At 35.3% G+C, this 15,740-nt stretch overlaps 1 protein-coding gene and 1 pseudogene across 2 annotated transcripts; one reads left to right on the forward strand and one right to left on the reverse strand.

Annotated features, from left to right (window-relative positions):
* Positions 1 to 243: 243 nt before the first annotated feature.
* Positions 244 to 3,094, forward strand: LOC149538854 (uncharacterized). The gene is made up of 4 exons (XM_089798970.1): positions 244 to 421; positions 507 to 742; positions 2,109 to 2,658; positions 2,747 to 3,094. Exons 1-4 carry the CDS (start codon positions 309 to 311, stop codon positions 2,886 to 2,888), a joined length of 1,041 nt encoding a protein of 346 aa, XP_089655096.1. The 5' UTR covers positions 244 to 308; the 3' UTR covers positions 2,889 to 3,094.
* A 7,729-nt stretch (positions 3,095 to 10,823) lies between these two features.
* Positions 10,824 to 13,907, reverse strand: LOC149538855 (putative pentatricopeptide repeat-containing protein At3g13770, mitochondrial pseudogene; annotated as a pseudogene). The gene has a single exon (XR_016356114.1). The product of XR_016356114.1 is annotated as a putative pentatricopeptide repeat-containing protein At3g13770, mitochondrial pseudogene (transcript).
* Between the last annotated feature and the right edge of the window lie 1,833 nt (positions 13,908 to 15,740).

Raw genomic sequence — 15,740 nt, forward strand, 5'->3', positions numbered from 1 at the left:
TAGAGAGGGAGATGTGAATCCTAGCTGTACACGTGACATAATTCTGTATACAGATGTTCTCCCTCCATCTACGCATCATTTGAAGTTAAATATTGCATCATGCACGTTCTCCACTGGATTAGATGTGTTTGAGTTTGACGCAGCCGCCTTCCTGCCCACACTCACAAGCAAAGTGTTTTCGAAGCTTCAAGGGCCTCTCTCTCTCTCTCTCTCTCTCTCTCTATATATATATATATATATATGGACAGAGATCAGATATAGATTGCAGAGCGCCAATAGTAACATATTGAGAAGAGGAGGTTGTGAACATGGCCGGCTTATTCAATGGAATGGCACTGGCTTTGGTGTTATGTTTTCTGTTAATGCTGCTCGATGTTAGCAATGGATTAAGTTCAGCTCTGACACCGCCGGCAGGCAACAGGTGAGTAATTAGCATAGAGTGTATGAATTGGTGAGTAAAGAATGAAGAATGGGATTTGAATTGATGATGATGATGTTGAGTGCAGCCTGAAGATGAAAGTGAGAGCTCGGAATGGAGAGTACGCGTACAAGTGCGAGGGGAGCAAGTGGGTTGCTGTGTGGGCGAAAGCGGAGGTAGTGAATGCATCAGACGGGGGGCAGAGGTATGGGAGGTATTTGCTGGTGTATCGGGAAAGCAGTCCGAAATATGCAGGGCTGTGGTATCTTAACAATGGCCCTGCCGATTCTGCGGAGTCGGGGACGCCTACCAGCATCGTCGGAGGTGATTCTCTCTTAGTTTTTTCATACCATAGTTTTCACTTCATCATCTCATTTTTTAAGTGTCTAAACAGCAAACTGAAACGCATGTATTAGAAACGGGACATTGAGTTTTCCTTCATAATTGCTCTTATCATAGGATATGGAATATGGTACAGTTGAATTTTAATTGTTTGAGATGATAAAGGGCAACTTTGTTCTTCTTATTTTCTCAATAAAATTATGGAAAATAGTTGATGTTAAATTATTTATATATCTGATTTTGGAAAAAATTCATGTTAAATTATTTATATATTTGATTCATCTATATACTTGTAATGTAAAATATTTTTTTCTTTTTAATTGATCTAAAATCAAATCTTCTTTAGTTTTAGTTTTTTGGACTATGAGCCTTGCTGAATTTCAAGAGATATTCACTTCTAAATAAACTTTTTCCTAATCTTTCAAATGAAATTTATATTCATTAATTTAATCTTTTTTTTTCTCTACAAAAGTCTCTCTTTGCCTAATCTTGTAAATTTATCTACATCAAAAGTCTTTATTTCTTTATCATTTAGAAGAACCATCTAATATTTCATTTGTCATCTACCCACTATTTTTCTTCATCCATAACTTTTTTTTTTCATCCAAATCATCTTTAAAGATTATATTGAGCAAGCTATTTGCTTAATTCTTCTCCAATATAATAACATAACTTATATGTATAACCTCTTAAACAAAATTGATCTTTAATGATTGTAATGTTAAATATACAACAAGATATGGAGAGCATCTAGATTGATAGCCTTCATAAAGTTGAATGGTGGACTTATCTAAGTTTTATTTAGTCTGTGATGTTAAAGCCGTCTGAATAAAACATAGTAATTCCTAGTAGTAGTATTAGAATTTGATGAAGTTAAGAATTTAATAGATGATATGTGAGTATCACCTGATACAATAAATATACAATTAAGAATCATAAGAAATGTGTAAAAATATTTTACCAAAAATTAAGAGACCCAACTTCAAATCTCACATCTAAAAAGGAAACATATGTTGTGATTGCTGATTTTGAAGAATTGACTTCTATGTAAATATAGCTTCTACACAAAATAGATTTGTAACTAATAATTGTTGGTCTTTCAAAGATATTTGTTGCAAAAGAATATGTATACAAAGTAAAGAATCATAGAAAATGAGTTGTTCAAAATTACTCTTACTCTTCCATAAATAACTTGTACTATATTTAGAAGAATCAATTTATATATAAAATTAAAAAGAAATCCTTCTAAATCTTATAACATATAAATCTATTAATAAAAATATAAAAACTAGATCAAAATTGTGGGGGGTGAGAGATGAATATGGATCCTGGTTTTGTTGCTGAACAGGGACGGAAATAGCGTCGGATGCGTCGGCGGGGGGAGCGCTCCCAGAGACGCTGGCGGAGGCATCATACCACGAGAACTACGGCGTCGCGTATCGCGTGTCGTACATCCAGCGGGTGCAGACCAAAGGAGGCCTTCCCTCCACCAACTGCACCGGCACTGGCCCAGCCCTAACAAAGGTGGCGTTTGAAGCGGAGTACTGGTTCTACACGCAGGACGTGGTCCCCCCCACGGTGCCGGCCCCACTGGCGGTTCCGTCAGGTCGTATGGTGATGGGGATGTTCTGCAGGGGCACCGCTGTCTACAAATACGATGGGTCGCAGTGGGTGAGGAGGAGCATCCAGGGGAAGCTCTACGACGTGCCCGGGGGAGTCTTCTCCGGCAAATACTTCGTCAAGAGCGTGGCAGACACACAGGGAGGGACTTTCTGCCTCGAGACCAACAATCCCCTCGCCTGGTCCGTCACCGGCAAGATCCAGGGCACCTCCCTCCAGCTCTCACCCGATTCCATCTCCTGGTCCCTCTTCAAAATTACCAGCAGCAGCGGAAACACGTATGCTCTCTCTCAATCTCTTTACCATGATAACTTAGGCTTCTGTTTTCATGGAGAAGGAACGTAACGTTTTACTTTGTGAGTGCAGATCTGTGCTGGGCCCCTTCAATTATTTCCAGATGATTTCTACGAGAGGCGGACTTCCTCCCACGCCAAGCAAGAACACAGTCAAAGGAAGCAGCTTTAAATCAATCTTCACCACCGTATTCTGGCTTTACTGCCCTTCTTAGTTCTCCTCGCCATCTCACCTTCCCACTTTCTCATCTGATTTTTGCTTCCTTTCTCCTCGGACTCCTTTTGCTAATAAACCGCTGCTATGATTTCCATCACAATTATTATTATGTATGTTATAATGGATGGATTATATCGACCGTAATTATTTTGTTTTAGAGATAAAGTTTTCTATATAATAAAGCTCGCTAATCTTTCCGGTTCAGATTGTGTGTGTTTATGAAAAACTATTAGCAATTTTAGTTTGTGAGCAATGTAAATCAGAACTAATAACAAAATATTTTCTTTATTCATAGAGATATAGGTTTAATAGGTTTTTTCATTAAGTTAATCATCACGTTAAAAGATCATAGATGGTAAGGTTGAGAAGAACTTACAAGTGGATTATCAAATTGAAGAAATCAAGTCACAAGTTAGAGGTCTACTTATTGAAATGAAAGTGGTCTTTCATCATGGTTTAAAGTCTTTCTTTCAGCATTGACATGTGTCTTATTCTATTGTATTTCTCTTTTATAACTATTGTAAAGATGACCTATTAACAAAACTTTCCAAGATATTCAAAAGAAGAAAAAAAATTATCATTAAATCAAATAAATAAAAGCACAAGTTTGTAATTTTTGTGACATAAATATATATGATTTAATCACAATCATGTACTGACTCATAATTTTGAAATACCAAAATAAATTATGATAACATTAAAAAATTTCACAGTGTATCATTTAGAGCAATTTCCACAATCCATCATTTAGAGGGATGTAACTTTTTTGTGGATTTGATTATGTCCAATATTTTTTTTTTTTTACTTTTTTAATGTGCCGGGTAAACTTTTTAACGTGACCGGTAGCACTGGCGCAACACACCCACCGGTACCACGGGGACAGGGGAGATTAGAACCCGTAACCAACCCCCTACAACAGGGAAGATTTAGCCAACCGAGCTAGGGCCCCGGCCCTGATGATGTCCAATATTGTGATATTGCTAAGTGTTCCATTTATTCTCATGAGAGATCTATTCATGTTGAATCACTACTCATGATACATGGGTCAATCAGTTTGACTCAAAATCACACAGTTAAATCTTGATAGCAATATCACAATCTGAATTTTTGTGGAAATTATCTTCTACTTATCTATGTCCAATATTGTTACATCAATGTTTCAAATAACACTCTGATTTCTTGATTGTTTGTGTGTGTCAGAATTCCGTACATGCAAGGATTTGCAACCAAAAACACTTCAGTAGATCATTAGATGCACAATTAGTCACATTATATCAAATAAATAAATATAGAAAATCATAGCAACTTGATTTATTGTCTCCTCATTGATGTGAGTATGGGTGCTCTCAAATTTTTCAAGTTATTCAATGACTTCACTACATAGAGATAGATTATTTCTATATAAATGCAAGATTAAGCTATGTTTTTTAATTTTTCAAAGCAAGTAAGAAAGAGATTAAGTTAAATGCAAAGCTAATCTAGAATGAAATTGAGTTATTTCTACGAAGGAAATATGGTTGCTATGTTAACAAAGATATACAAATTAAGCTATGAATGATAGTAAATCAAAGATCACAATTTTGATTTACAATATCGGTGTACAACAAAAATAATATGATAACATTACTCTTTAATTGTACATGAGAAATAAGGAGAGGAATTGTAGTGCCCAACCCATAGTTTTCTTCTTTGCTCATATTGCCAAATTCTTTTATGCCACTATCAGGTGTGTGTTGGTTATTTTAGTGATGTTAGAGATTATTGATGTATGGCATTGTATCGTGATTTGAAATTAATATTAGAAGCTATTGGATAGTGTGAGATATCATCTGTTGATGGTTATTTTTACATTTCTTATTTGCATATGATAATGATGTTTTATGGTTATGGTTATGGATTACTTACTTGCATGTGTATGGTGTGCACATTTGTTTTATATCTTTGCTAGATGTGGTGGAGGGAGGGAGATGTACACTTGCAAGTCCAGATCTATGCAATGTACTACTCCTTGTCATTGTCTATTATATAAACATGTATGTGTACATGCTCATCTGTTATGTAGGTTTGTTGGTACCAGCTATCAACTTCCCTGAATTATTAGGATGAGTGTATCCTATCGCAATATCTCAATGGTAAGAGGAGAGATACTATCCACTTAAATCTAGCGGGTTTTTTAGTGGTGAATTTTTGCCAATTTGTGAATCATGGTGATCAATCATGTTAGAAATTTGGTGAATAATAATATTGGGATGTGTGTTTGATTCACCATTATAAATTCAAACTTTTGATGGCTTAGTCAATTTCTTCTCCACCTCATTTGTTGGAAATTATACGTTGTTTCTTTTAGTATCAGTTATAATTTTTTCCCAACTTTTCTAGACATATACAAGAAATCATTGATTAACACCACAATGCATTTGGCAATATATATATATATATATATATATATATATATAGTAAAAGACAACAATGATAAATTCCCCCTCACCACTATAAGAATGGTAATGCCATTTGAAATACATTAAAAATTAATCTATCAATGTTGCTTTAGACCCACCTTATTCACTAAATTTAAATCGCATACATGTGGCATGTCGAGTAATTCACCAAATTTAGTTTTCTATATATACATGACTACTTAAGGTAGATTTTATAATTTGCCAAACTTTTTCAGATTGGTTTGCAATTCTAGAGTCTTTGGAATCCCAGATACAAGTCTTTGAAGAATTCTTAATACAACAATTAACAAAGGGACACCATCATTATGAACACCTGAAAAGTGTGTGATAAATAATCTAAGCTTCACGATCCAAGTTTTCCATTTTAGCAGTCATGTGTTAGGTCCTAATTGTTCCTATTAGGTCCTAATATATATGCATTATTAGTCATGTTAGGTCATATTAGTAATGTTTAAGGTCTTAATAGGTCGTGTTAGGTCATCATAGGGCTTACGAGATCATATTAAGTGTTATTCATCATCTAAGGTCTTAATAGGCCATGTTAGGAGTTAATAGGGCTTAAGAGGTCTCATTAGCCATCTAAGGTCTTAATAGGTCATCCTAGGTGTTAATAGGGCTTAAGGACTCATATTAGTATGTTATTAGTCATCTAAGATCTTAAGTAGTCCTAATAGGTGTTAGTAGTCATTATAGGTCATGTTAGGTCCTAATAGGCATTATTAGTCATTTTAGGTGCTAATAGGTCCAATTAATTCTTATTGGTCATCTAAGGTCTTAATAGGCCATGTTAGGTGTTAATAGGACATACGGGGTCTTATTATGTGTTCTTAATCATCTAAGTTCTTAAGGCTACATATTAGGGCTAAAGGGGGACTAGTAGGTCTTAAGGGGTTCTAATAAGGTTTGAGGGGTCCTAATGGGTCTCAAGGGGTCTTATTATGTGTTATTAGTCATCTAAGGTCTTAAGGGGTCCTAGTAGGTGTTAGTAGTCATGTTAGATCCTAATAGGTGTTATTAGTCGTGTTTGGTCCTAATATGTCCTACTAGGTGTTATTAGTCATCTAAGGTCTTAATAGGTCATGTTAGGCATTATTAGGGCTTTAGCCTATAAGGTGTTATTAGTCATCTAAGGTATTAAGTGGTCTTATTAATGTTGGAAATATAAGGTAGGATAGGTTAGTGAGAGGGAAGGGGTAAATCATGAACCAATAAAACTTTATCTTATTTCACCAATTAATCCTTCATATAATATTTTGATCTAATTGTGTGCATGAAAGAATGAAAGCATTAAACATTCGTAACACTTTGACACAAGATATGGTGACCCATAAACCTTCCAATTAGAAAGTAAAATTGGGGTGGGGATGATACCCACAAGCTTTAGTACTGCAGTATAAAGTTAACCTATTAAGGCTTACAATTGACCACTTCTAGTGACCTGCCCTATTAGTAAGAGACTGTTAAGTCTACCTTGTTAAAGGATTTGACTGATGCACCTATTAGGATGAACTAGTGGCTAATCTTTGATTTGCAACTCTAATTTAATGGTTGAGATTCCTTGTATTGCAATGATCACCTAACTATGATAGATAAATCTATGTTGTCCCTTATATTGCTTGTAGCCTTCTTCAATTTGCACTCATGTACTTCATAATCTTCTTCTATTACATATTTGGATATGATACAATGCATTACATATATACCAATCCAAATAACAACTTACTAGAGTTGGCTACAATACCAATTTCATCTTAATTCACAAAGTCGGCCCAATTGCTAAAACTCAGGTTCTAATAACAAACTTAGTGATGTTTTGATACACAACAAACATTGTCAACACTCAGAAAACTTTGGCACTCGGTTGAACTTGAAGCTCGGTCCATACTAATCACTTCCAAGTAGCTTGAACTCGGTCAACACTATGTGATTCGGTGAACACTAAGAAACTTGGTAGTTGTTGAATCACACAGTTGACATTGCATGACTTGGTCAACACTAGATTCACATTGTTAACAATGTGAGCTCAATAGATACATTAGAACTTGGTTAACATACCAGAACTCGGTTAACACTACGATCTTCTTCACTTAAACCACTAAATAGCTCGATAGCTTCTGCTACACTCGGTTTGCACTGTACATAGTCTTTGAAGCTCGGTAAACACTATGTAGCTTGGCAAACACTATAAACAGACTCAATTGCTCGGTAGACACTACATTCTAAATACTTGGCTTGGGAGCATCTGAAACACTTGGTTGACACTGCTGAGTAAATGATAAGCTTGGTAGCAACTGTAGAGCTCGATAGCAATGTAACCAATTGACTAAGTGTTGAGTCACTAATAAGAAAATTGACCTTATGTCAACAATTAGGTCTTAATAGGCATTAGTAGTTATGTTAGATCCTAATAGGTGTTATTAGTAATGTTAGGTCCTAATATGTTCTAATAGTTCCTATTAGGTCTTATTAGTCATATAATGTCTTAATAGGTCATCTTAGGTGTTAAGAGGGTTTAAGCGGTCCTATTAGGTGGTATTAGTCATCTAAGGTTGTAAGGGGTACTATTAGGTCTTAAGGGGCCTAATAGGGCTTAAGGGGTCCTATTAGGTCCTATTACTCATGTTAGGTCATAAATGTTCTTATTAGGCCATACTAGTTATGTAAGGTCTTAAGGGGTCCTAATAGGGCTTAAGGGTTCTTGTTAGGAGTTATTAGTAGTGTTCGATCTTAATGGTTCTTAAGGGGTCCTATTAGGTGTTGCTAGTCATGTTAGGTCTTAATAGGTCTTTAGGGGTCATATTTAGTCTTATTAGTGATGTTAGATTTTGAGGGGTCCTATTAGGTCATGTTAGGTCATAAAAGGTCCTATTAGGTCTTATTAGCCATGTTAGGCCTTAAGACCCTTATGATATATATTTTTTCCTAAGAGGTTATAATGTAATAAGAAGATCGTAGGGGGTCCTAATAGGGTCATAATATACTTGCTACGCTTAGGACCTCTTAGGACACAATATGTATTATAAGAATCACAAGTGTTATTTTGTAAAATTTCTTGAAGTTTTAAGTTTTCTACATTTTTCTTAAGTTTAAAAATGTTCTAAATTTTACTATTTTTAAAAAAATTCCTATATTATCTAATGTTCAATATCTTTTAAAAAAAACTAGTAATTGAAAAACTAAGTAATAAGAAACTAGCATTAAAAAAACTTTAAAACTAATAACAAAAAACTAATGTACATAAAGATGTAACGAAAATTAACTAACACAAATAAAACTAATTTATCAACTAACTAATCAACATTGCTGGAAAAATCCTAAAACCCACTAAATAATTTATAAACAATAATAAAATAGTAGTAGTGCTAGTAGTAGTAGAAGAAGAAGAAGACATATTTGGTAACACCAAGGCTCAAATGAGGCTAAAAACACAAGGAGGAGGTCATATATGCTCAATGTTGTCAGGGCAGTTGAATCTGCAAGAGCCACAGTGTGTTGCCAAGTTAAACAACATAGTACCAAATATTTAAATTAATTTGTTAGATGGGAAGCTTTCTCGAAGGGCAGTGGATGTTCGAGCAAACCTCAATGAGTAGGTTTAAGCAAACCCCCATACCATGGGTGCTTCAATCAGACCCCAATTAGATGTTGACACGAACATTCCTAGTTCGCTCTATCCCCCCTCCCCTGCAAATGTTTTGGCAAGAGTCGAATTTTCTTTGTCCCCTAAAGTGGGGCACACTTTTGTGACTTCACAAATTCAATTTAATATATACAAATATCTCAATAATTGTTTGTACTAACTTTTTTTTTTTGAAAAATAAACATTATAATTTCTAAAATTTAATTTTAACACAGGTCATTATCTTCCCTATAATAGTTATAAATAGATGGAATTCAACATTTAGTAAAAATGTGTTAGCATTAGGTTCCTTTAAACAAATTGTGGTTTCAAATTTTTCGAGTGAGAGAAATGCATTTGAAGTTACATGTCAATCCAAGATTGTTTCCCCAAACCCAAACCAAGTATTGTTTTGGATCCACATATTTCTTTTGTAGCTTTGTGTGAAATCTATGTTATGGTTTCACACAAAATGTTGAGTGTTGTGGTGGTTTACAAATCATTGAAGAAATAAATTATACTACAATGAAAGGTGGTCTAGATACCAATAGCATTTGAGGGTTGTCATTTCACTAGATCAATGTTCAAGCAAGAGTAGTAGACTTTGAGAAGAATATTCTATTTTCAAATCAATCTATAATTCAAAGATAAGTGTGATAGGATAAAGACTATAACCAATAACCCAAATAACATCTTCTCAATCTTCCAATCCCATAACCCAACTATTTCAAAGAATGTATAAAGCCTTCCAATTCCCTTTATTATTTTTTCTTTATAAACCTTTCAACCAAGGTTTCTATGAAAATCAAGGCCCAAATATTTGTATTCATTTACCACTTGAAAGGGGCTTCCTTTGAACTCAAAACTTTATCCAATTCTTTTTTTGTACTCAACACAAACATCATCTAATTTTCAGCAGTATTCTAACTTCTTAATAAAATTACTATAAAGCTCTTAAATGTTCTTGAAAACCATGTGTTGTTTTAGCCAACAGGACAAGGTAATCAACATACAACATTTTATCGTAAAAGTGGTAAGATGCACACCTTCACCATGTGACTTCTATATCTAATCCTCTGGTTTGTCTATGTAAAACCCAAACAAAGTGGAGAACAACAACTTTGTTTGGCATTGATTTTGCTCCAAACACACTTTGATTGACGATCTTTAGTTCTAATTTTGGCTTGGACTTGCTCAATAAGTCTATGGAGAAGTGTCCTAAATTGTTTTGGAACTCCCATCTCAACCGTTTTGTATCAAAGTTTACTTCTAGTGGGCACTATATGTATAAAAAAAATTGAAATTAAATTGATAATGCAACAAAAAACCTCGTCTCTCTAGTTTTTCCAAAATTTTCCAATCAAATGTTTGAGAGTGATGAAAGGGTCGATATGAAAACACCTTGGCCTAAAATTTGCTTGACCTTTGTCCTTTTCCCTTTCCTTTAAACTCAACAACTAATCATGTATTGTACCATAGTTATATAGAATTTTTTGGAAACATGGGGTTGAAATTTATATTCTCATCCCTACAAGTTTTTCGATTCGAGAAATGTTTTAAAAAATCAATGGACACTAAATTCCTAAATGATACATTAAATTTATTTATTTTTTGTCTTTATATGCAACTTAATTTATTGTAGCTATTCTTCTGATTTTTGAAAAGTGAAGGCAAACATAGTAAAATCTATTATGTATAGAAGGATCAAAATATGATTATTTAAAATTCATTAGAACAACCAAAAAAAATTATAAATTGATCCAATACCATGTACAAATTCCCCTATATAAATGATTCTTTTGGGTAGACTTCTAACTAAATTAAATCCAATGAATTGTAGTTAGAACATGGACAATTGTCTACTCTTCAACAGTCAAAAATAGTTTAAATTGAGCAATTGAGCATTCAGTAAGAATACTAGGACTCTCGTAAACGAGTCTATTTCAGATTTGACCGAGTGAGAGAAATGTAATTAAGTTATGTGTAAATCCAAGATTAATATCACGAGTGAAGTATTGTGATATTGCTATTAGGATTTAACTGTGTGATTTTGAGTCAAACTCATTGACCCATGTTTCATGAGTAGCGATTCAACATGAATCCATCTCTCATGAGAATAAATGAAACACTTAGCACTCATTGGATCTAGGTGATGCTTAAAGGGGTGAAGCACCGAGACTTCCTAGGAGGTCACTCATCCCAGTACTACTCCAGCTTTGAGGGTGTTTAACTATGGAGTTTCCTCCATGATTAAATCCAAAGCTTGCAACTCCATTTGCAAAACCTCTTCACCAAGTGTTGTGCCTTATGAACCGTTCATTAGAAAGCCCGTTAAGCTCGTCAATTGAGTGAAGTATATTTGGATCGAGTGGTGCTCGAGTGGTGCTTTTGAAGCTTTTTGCGAAATCTATGTTAGATTTTTACACAGAATGTTGGGCGTTCCGGTGATTTGCGAATTATTTATTTGACTAAATTGTAGTAAGATGACGAGTGATCCGGATCCCAAAAGCCATTGAGAGTCGTCATTTCACTGGATCGATGCCGATGTTCCGGCAAGGCTAGACTGCAATAGAGATATTGTATTTTCAGAAAAAATAAGGATTGCGATCTATCTGTGATTCACAGACAAGAATGGTAGGAGAAGGGCTATAAAATATAAAGATCCTGTCCTCCTCGGCTCATGGGAATCACCAGTAATCTCCACATGAACAGAGCCCTTCCCTGAAATGATGGAAGCGATTAACGTCCCTGACAACAAGTTTCCTTTCCGAAATCTTAGAAATGAACTTGGTGGTAGTGTGGCAGTCAATACACATACGAAGGTTCTTGACAATTTGAATGGGTTCCCTCGGATGTGTGCTGATAAGCCCAAATGCAATAGCCAACTTTTCACTGTGATGGCTGAGGATGCCTTCCTTCTCCTCCTCCTCCAGGTCATGCCGCACAAGGTCCGTGCCTGGTATATAGCCTGCCTCTTTCATACGCCTATTTAGATTTTCTAGCATTGTATAGATTGCTTCTGTTTGTGGGTGCGATCTGTCTCCAACAACAAACACATGGGTGCATTTCTTTACTACAATCCAGCTGTAACCAGGCTGCTTTCTAACACCCCTCTCTTCCATACTCTTTCTCACTTGGGCTACGTGATCCCACAAGCCAGATGCCGCATATATGTTTGACAGTTCCACATATGTTCCTGGCTCTCCTGGATTCAACTCAAAGAGGCGTTGCGCTGCAAGCTTCCCAATTTCCATGTTACCGTGTGCTCTGCAAGCGCCCAGCAATGCAGCCCACACATGAGCTCCGGGCTCACTTGGAATTTTGTTTATTAAATTGTGAGCCTCCTTCACTTTCCCAGCACGCCCAAGAAGATCAACCATACAAGCGTAATCCTCTGCTCTGGGCTCAATGTTGTAGTCTCGGGTCATTGAATGGAAGAATCTCCACCCTTGCTCCACCAGCCCAGCATGGCTGCACGCAGAGAGGATGCTAATGAAGGTGATGTGATTGGGCTTCACGCCATCTTTCCGCATTTGGTCAAACAGTTGGATTGCCTCGTTTGCAAACCCGTGCTTGCCATACCCTGCAATCATGGTGGTCCACTGGATAACATCCCTATCACAACTTCCATCGAACAACAGGCGGGAATCCTGGATGCTCCCGGATTTGGCATACATGTCAACAAGAGCATTCCTCAAGAGCGCATCGCAGCAGAAGGGGCTTTTGATAATGTGGGCATGCACCTGCTTGCCCTGATCAAGAGCTGACAAACCTGTGAGAAGGGCAGCATAGGTGCCCTGATTTGGCCTCGTACCACAACCTGCGCGTTGCATTGAGCAGAAGAGCGTGAAGGAGGCTGCCCCGTATCCATTTTGTGTGCACCCTGCGATCATTGCATTCCACGAAGCCGCATCTCTGCGGGGCATTCGGTCAAACAAGGAAAATGCGTCCTCCATTCTGCCACATTGGGTATACCCTGCAATCATGACAGTCCATGAGATGATGTCTCTGCCAGACATTTCGTCAAACAGTTGGCGCGCATCGTCCATGGCAGCAGAGGCCGAATACATGCGAATGAGAGCAGTGAGCAGGACAGAGTCGGAGTGAAAGCCAGCGAGCATAACGTGGGCGTGCAGCTGCTTGCCCACCTCCATTTCCGTGTCACAGAAGCTCACAACGGTGGCGAGGACGAAATGATCCGGCACTGCCTTCTCCATCCTCATCTGCTTAAACAGGGCGAGGGCTGCTTGTGAGTGTCCATGTTGGGCATATCCTGAAATCATTGCATTCCACCCCACCACATTCTTTTCACCTCTCTCGAATAAACGGCGGGCAAAGTGGAGTTTCCCATACTTGGCGTACATTATCACCAATTTGGTCTGTAAAAAAGCATCCATCTCTACTCGTGTCTTGATCATGTGGACATGGATCCGCTGCGCCTCACTCCATGCCCCCCCCTTCACACACGCTTGCAATAAATAGGCGTATGCAAAACACTCTCTCGCATTATGACAATTCTTCTTCACCAAATTCCATACATGATGATGGACTTGATGCCATTTCCAACTCAAAACCTGCGTGGCCCTGGGGTAATGGATCCACATTCCGATCGCCCTGTAATTTTTTTTTGACTACATTGTACAGTCAACTTGCAAATTAACAACTTTCGAATCTCCCAATCAGCCGAACAAAAATGCGTAAGAATTCTGTTTCTGTTGCATACTCACAGGCCATGATTGCTCTGCATTAAAAGACCAAAACTCGAGCAGTATGGAACACAAATCAGCCGAAGACAACCTCCCCCACAATATAATTAAAAAATAACAGGATAAATGCTTAAACATAGAATAAAAAATTATAAACATGAATGGTTGTTTGTTCCAGATAGTTCAGTCTCAGTAACTAAGCAGCTTAATGAGTACATAATGCATTGTAGTGTGTGTTCTAAAGAGCATAAAGCTGGGCTTTTATTTTAAGGCAGATGGTCTCATAATTAGGTTTACAATCAATTGAGTAAACAAGACCGCTTGATGTGCTGGAGTCCCTGTTTTTTGAAATAAGTTTCTCACCTAAATTACATGATCATGTTCAGAAATTATTTGTCATATTATTATATAAAATAAAAATATTCATTATATACTGATTTTGTAATATTAAATAACTTTCTTAAGCAAACATGTACTTCTAACCATGATCTTGAGATACCTTTGAAAAGAAAATAATGAATATTCTACCAACAATCTTTGAAGCGGGTGATTTCCTTTAGTAATCCTTTCACATTATAATCATTTCTTTAATCTAAACCCACGCTAGGAATAAATAATATTTTTTTAAAATTTAATTTAATTTTAGTTTGATAAAGTGTAAGACTTGTATTGCTTGAGAAAACTTCTCAAAAATGAATGAAGGGAAATAATAAAATTAAACTAGTCTTAAATAAATCTATTTAAAGAAATGTCTATAGATATCCATTACAAAATAATTATAATTTACATTACTACATCTAAAAAAAATTATATTTCTTTTATTTCCATTTATTTAGTTTTTTTACTAATTTAAGCTTTTTATTTTAATTTCTTAAAAAATGGATGATTTATATGTACAAATATTATTTGAAACAGATATTTTATGTTCTATTAATTAAATTATTTTTAAAAATATATTCTATTTGTAATAATATTTAAACATTTGACACCTAGATGATTGTCAAATCAAGCTCACACCATCCCACTCCTTCATTTTGCCTGCCTATTGGCATTAAAAATGAGCTTCCATAATGTGACTAGTAATTAAAGAAATAAAAAAATGATAAATTAATAGAAGAAATAAATTTCAATTTGTATGTATTATTATGATTAGTATAAACATAAAATATGATGTAGTAAATTTAATCTTTTCTAAAGATCTAATCAAATTAAACTATTTTGTGTGTATAGATTTTATTGGGTAAAACATTTGAACATAAGTCTAATTCAAGCTAAAAGTACATGCAAAACTAAAAGTTTTGACTCTTTTACATAGTCAAATTCAATATCATATTATAATATCAATTTATATTTTTAAAAATGATTCAATTTTTAACCAAATGTTTGGAGAAGAAAAGATAGTAAAACTAACAACATAAATATTTAAAACTTCCACTTCAATGCATAAGTAATTACATCTTTCACTTATTTCATGAAAATTAATTTAATGGTGTTCTTATTAAAGACCAAACACTTTTTTTGTTAATTATTATCATTCAGAATTAATATTTGCAAATGTTTTTACCAATCCCTCAAATATGTCTGATTTTTACGACTAATCAAATGCAAGTTAGATTTTAAAATAAATTATTAGATGCTAATCTCTATTTTCTGATTGTTTTTAGTTGAAAAAACAAAACAATAAAGATAAGATTTCATTTATTGTGCATAAAAAGAAGAAAGAATCATCCAGAAAGGGTAAACAGGATAAGTAATAGTTTATTGCATGTCAGAAAGACCACTGACGTGTTCAATTTTTTTAGTGGAACTAGTCCTACCACAAGTTTGGAATATATGATGTGCACAATTTAACCAGTTATGACTTTTAATCTCACTACCGTTGGTGATAATTGCAGTCCCGATTAGTCAGACATGGCTTGATGAATATAAGGATACAACCAACATTTTGTCCTCAAATGCTTTCTCAAATTAATCTCAGGGGATTAAATATTTTTTCATCTTCAGCACATTTGAAGAAGTATGATATAAACAATGTCGTCAAAGTTCATGTTTATCCATCTTTTAAG

This window comes from Cupressus sempervirens, chromosome 9, assembly GCF_028749045.1.
Source record: "Cupressus sempervirens isolate cs-2001-9-10 chromosome 9, ASM2874904v1, whole genome shotgun sequence".
In the NCBI taxonomy this organism is placed as follows: domain Eukaryota; kingdom Viridiplantae; phylum Streptophyta; class Pinopsida; order Cupressales; family Cupressaceae; genus Cupressus; species Cupressus sempervirens.

Bases quoted from the DNA above. Each gene is read 5' to 3' on its own strand.
- LOC149538854 (XM_089798970.1), top strand. From the start codon at position 309: ATGGCCGGCTTATTCAATGGAATGGCACTGGCTTTGGTGTTATGTTTT. The intron at 422-506 runs GTGAGTAATTAG...TGTTGAGTGCAG, and splicing joins ACACCGCCGGCAGGCAACAG to CCTGAAGATGAAAGTGAGAG. The intron at 743-2,108 runs GTGATTCTCTCT...GTTGCTGAACAG, and splicing joins GCCTACCAGCATCGTCGGAG to GGACGGAAATAGCGTCGGAT.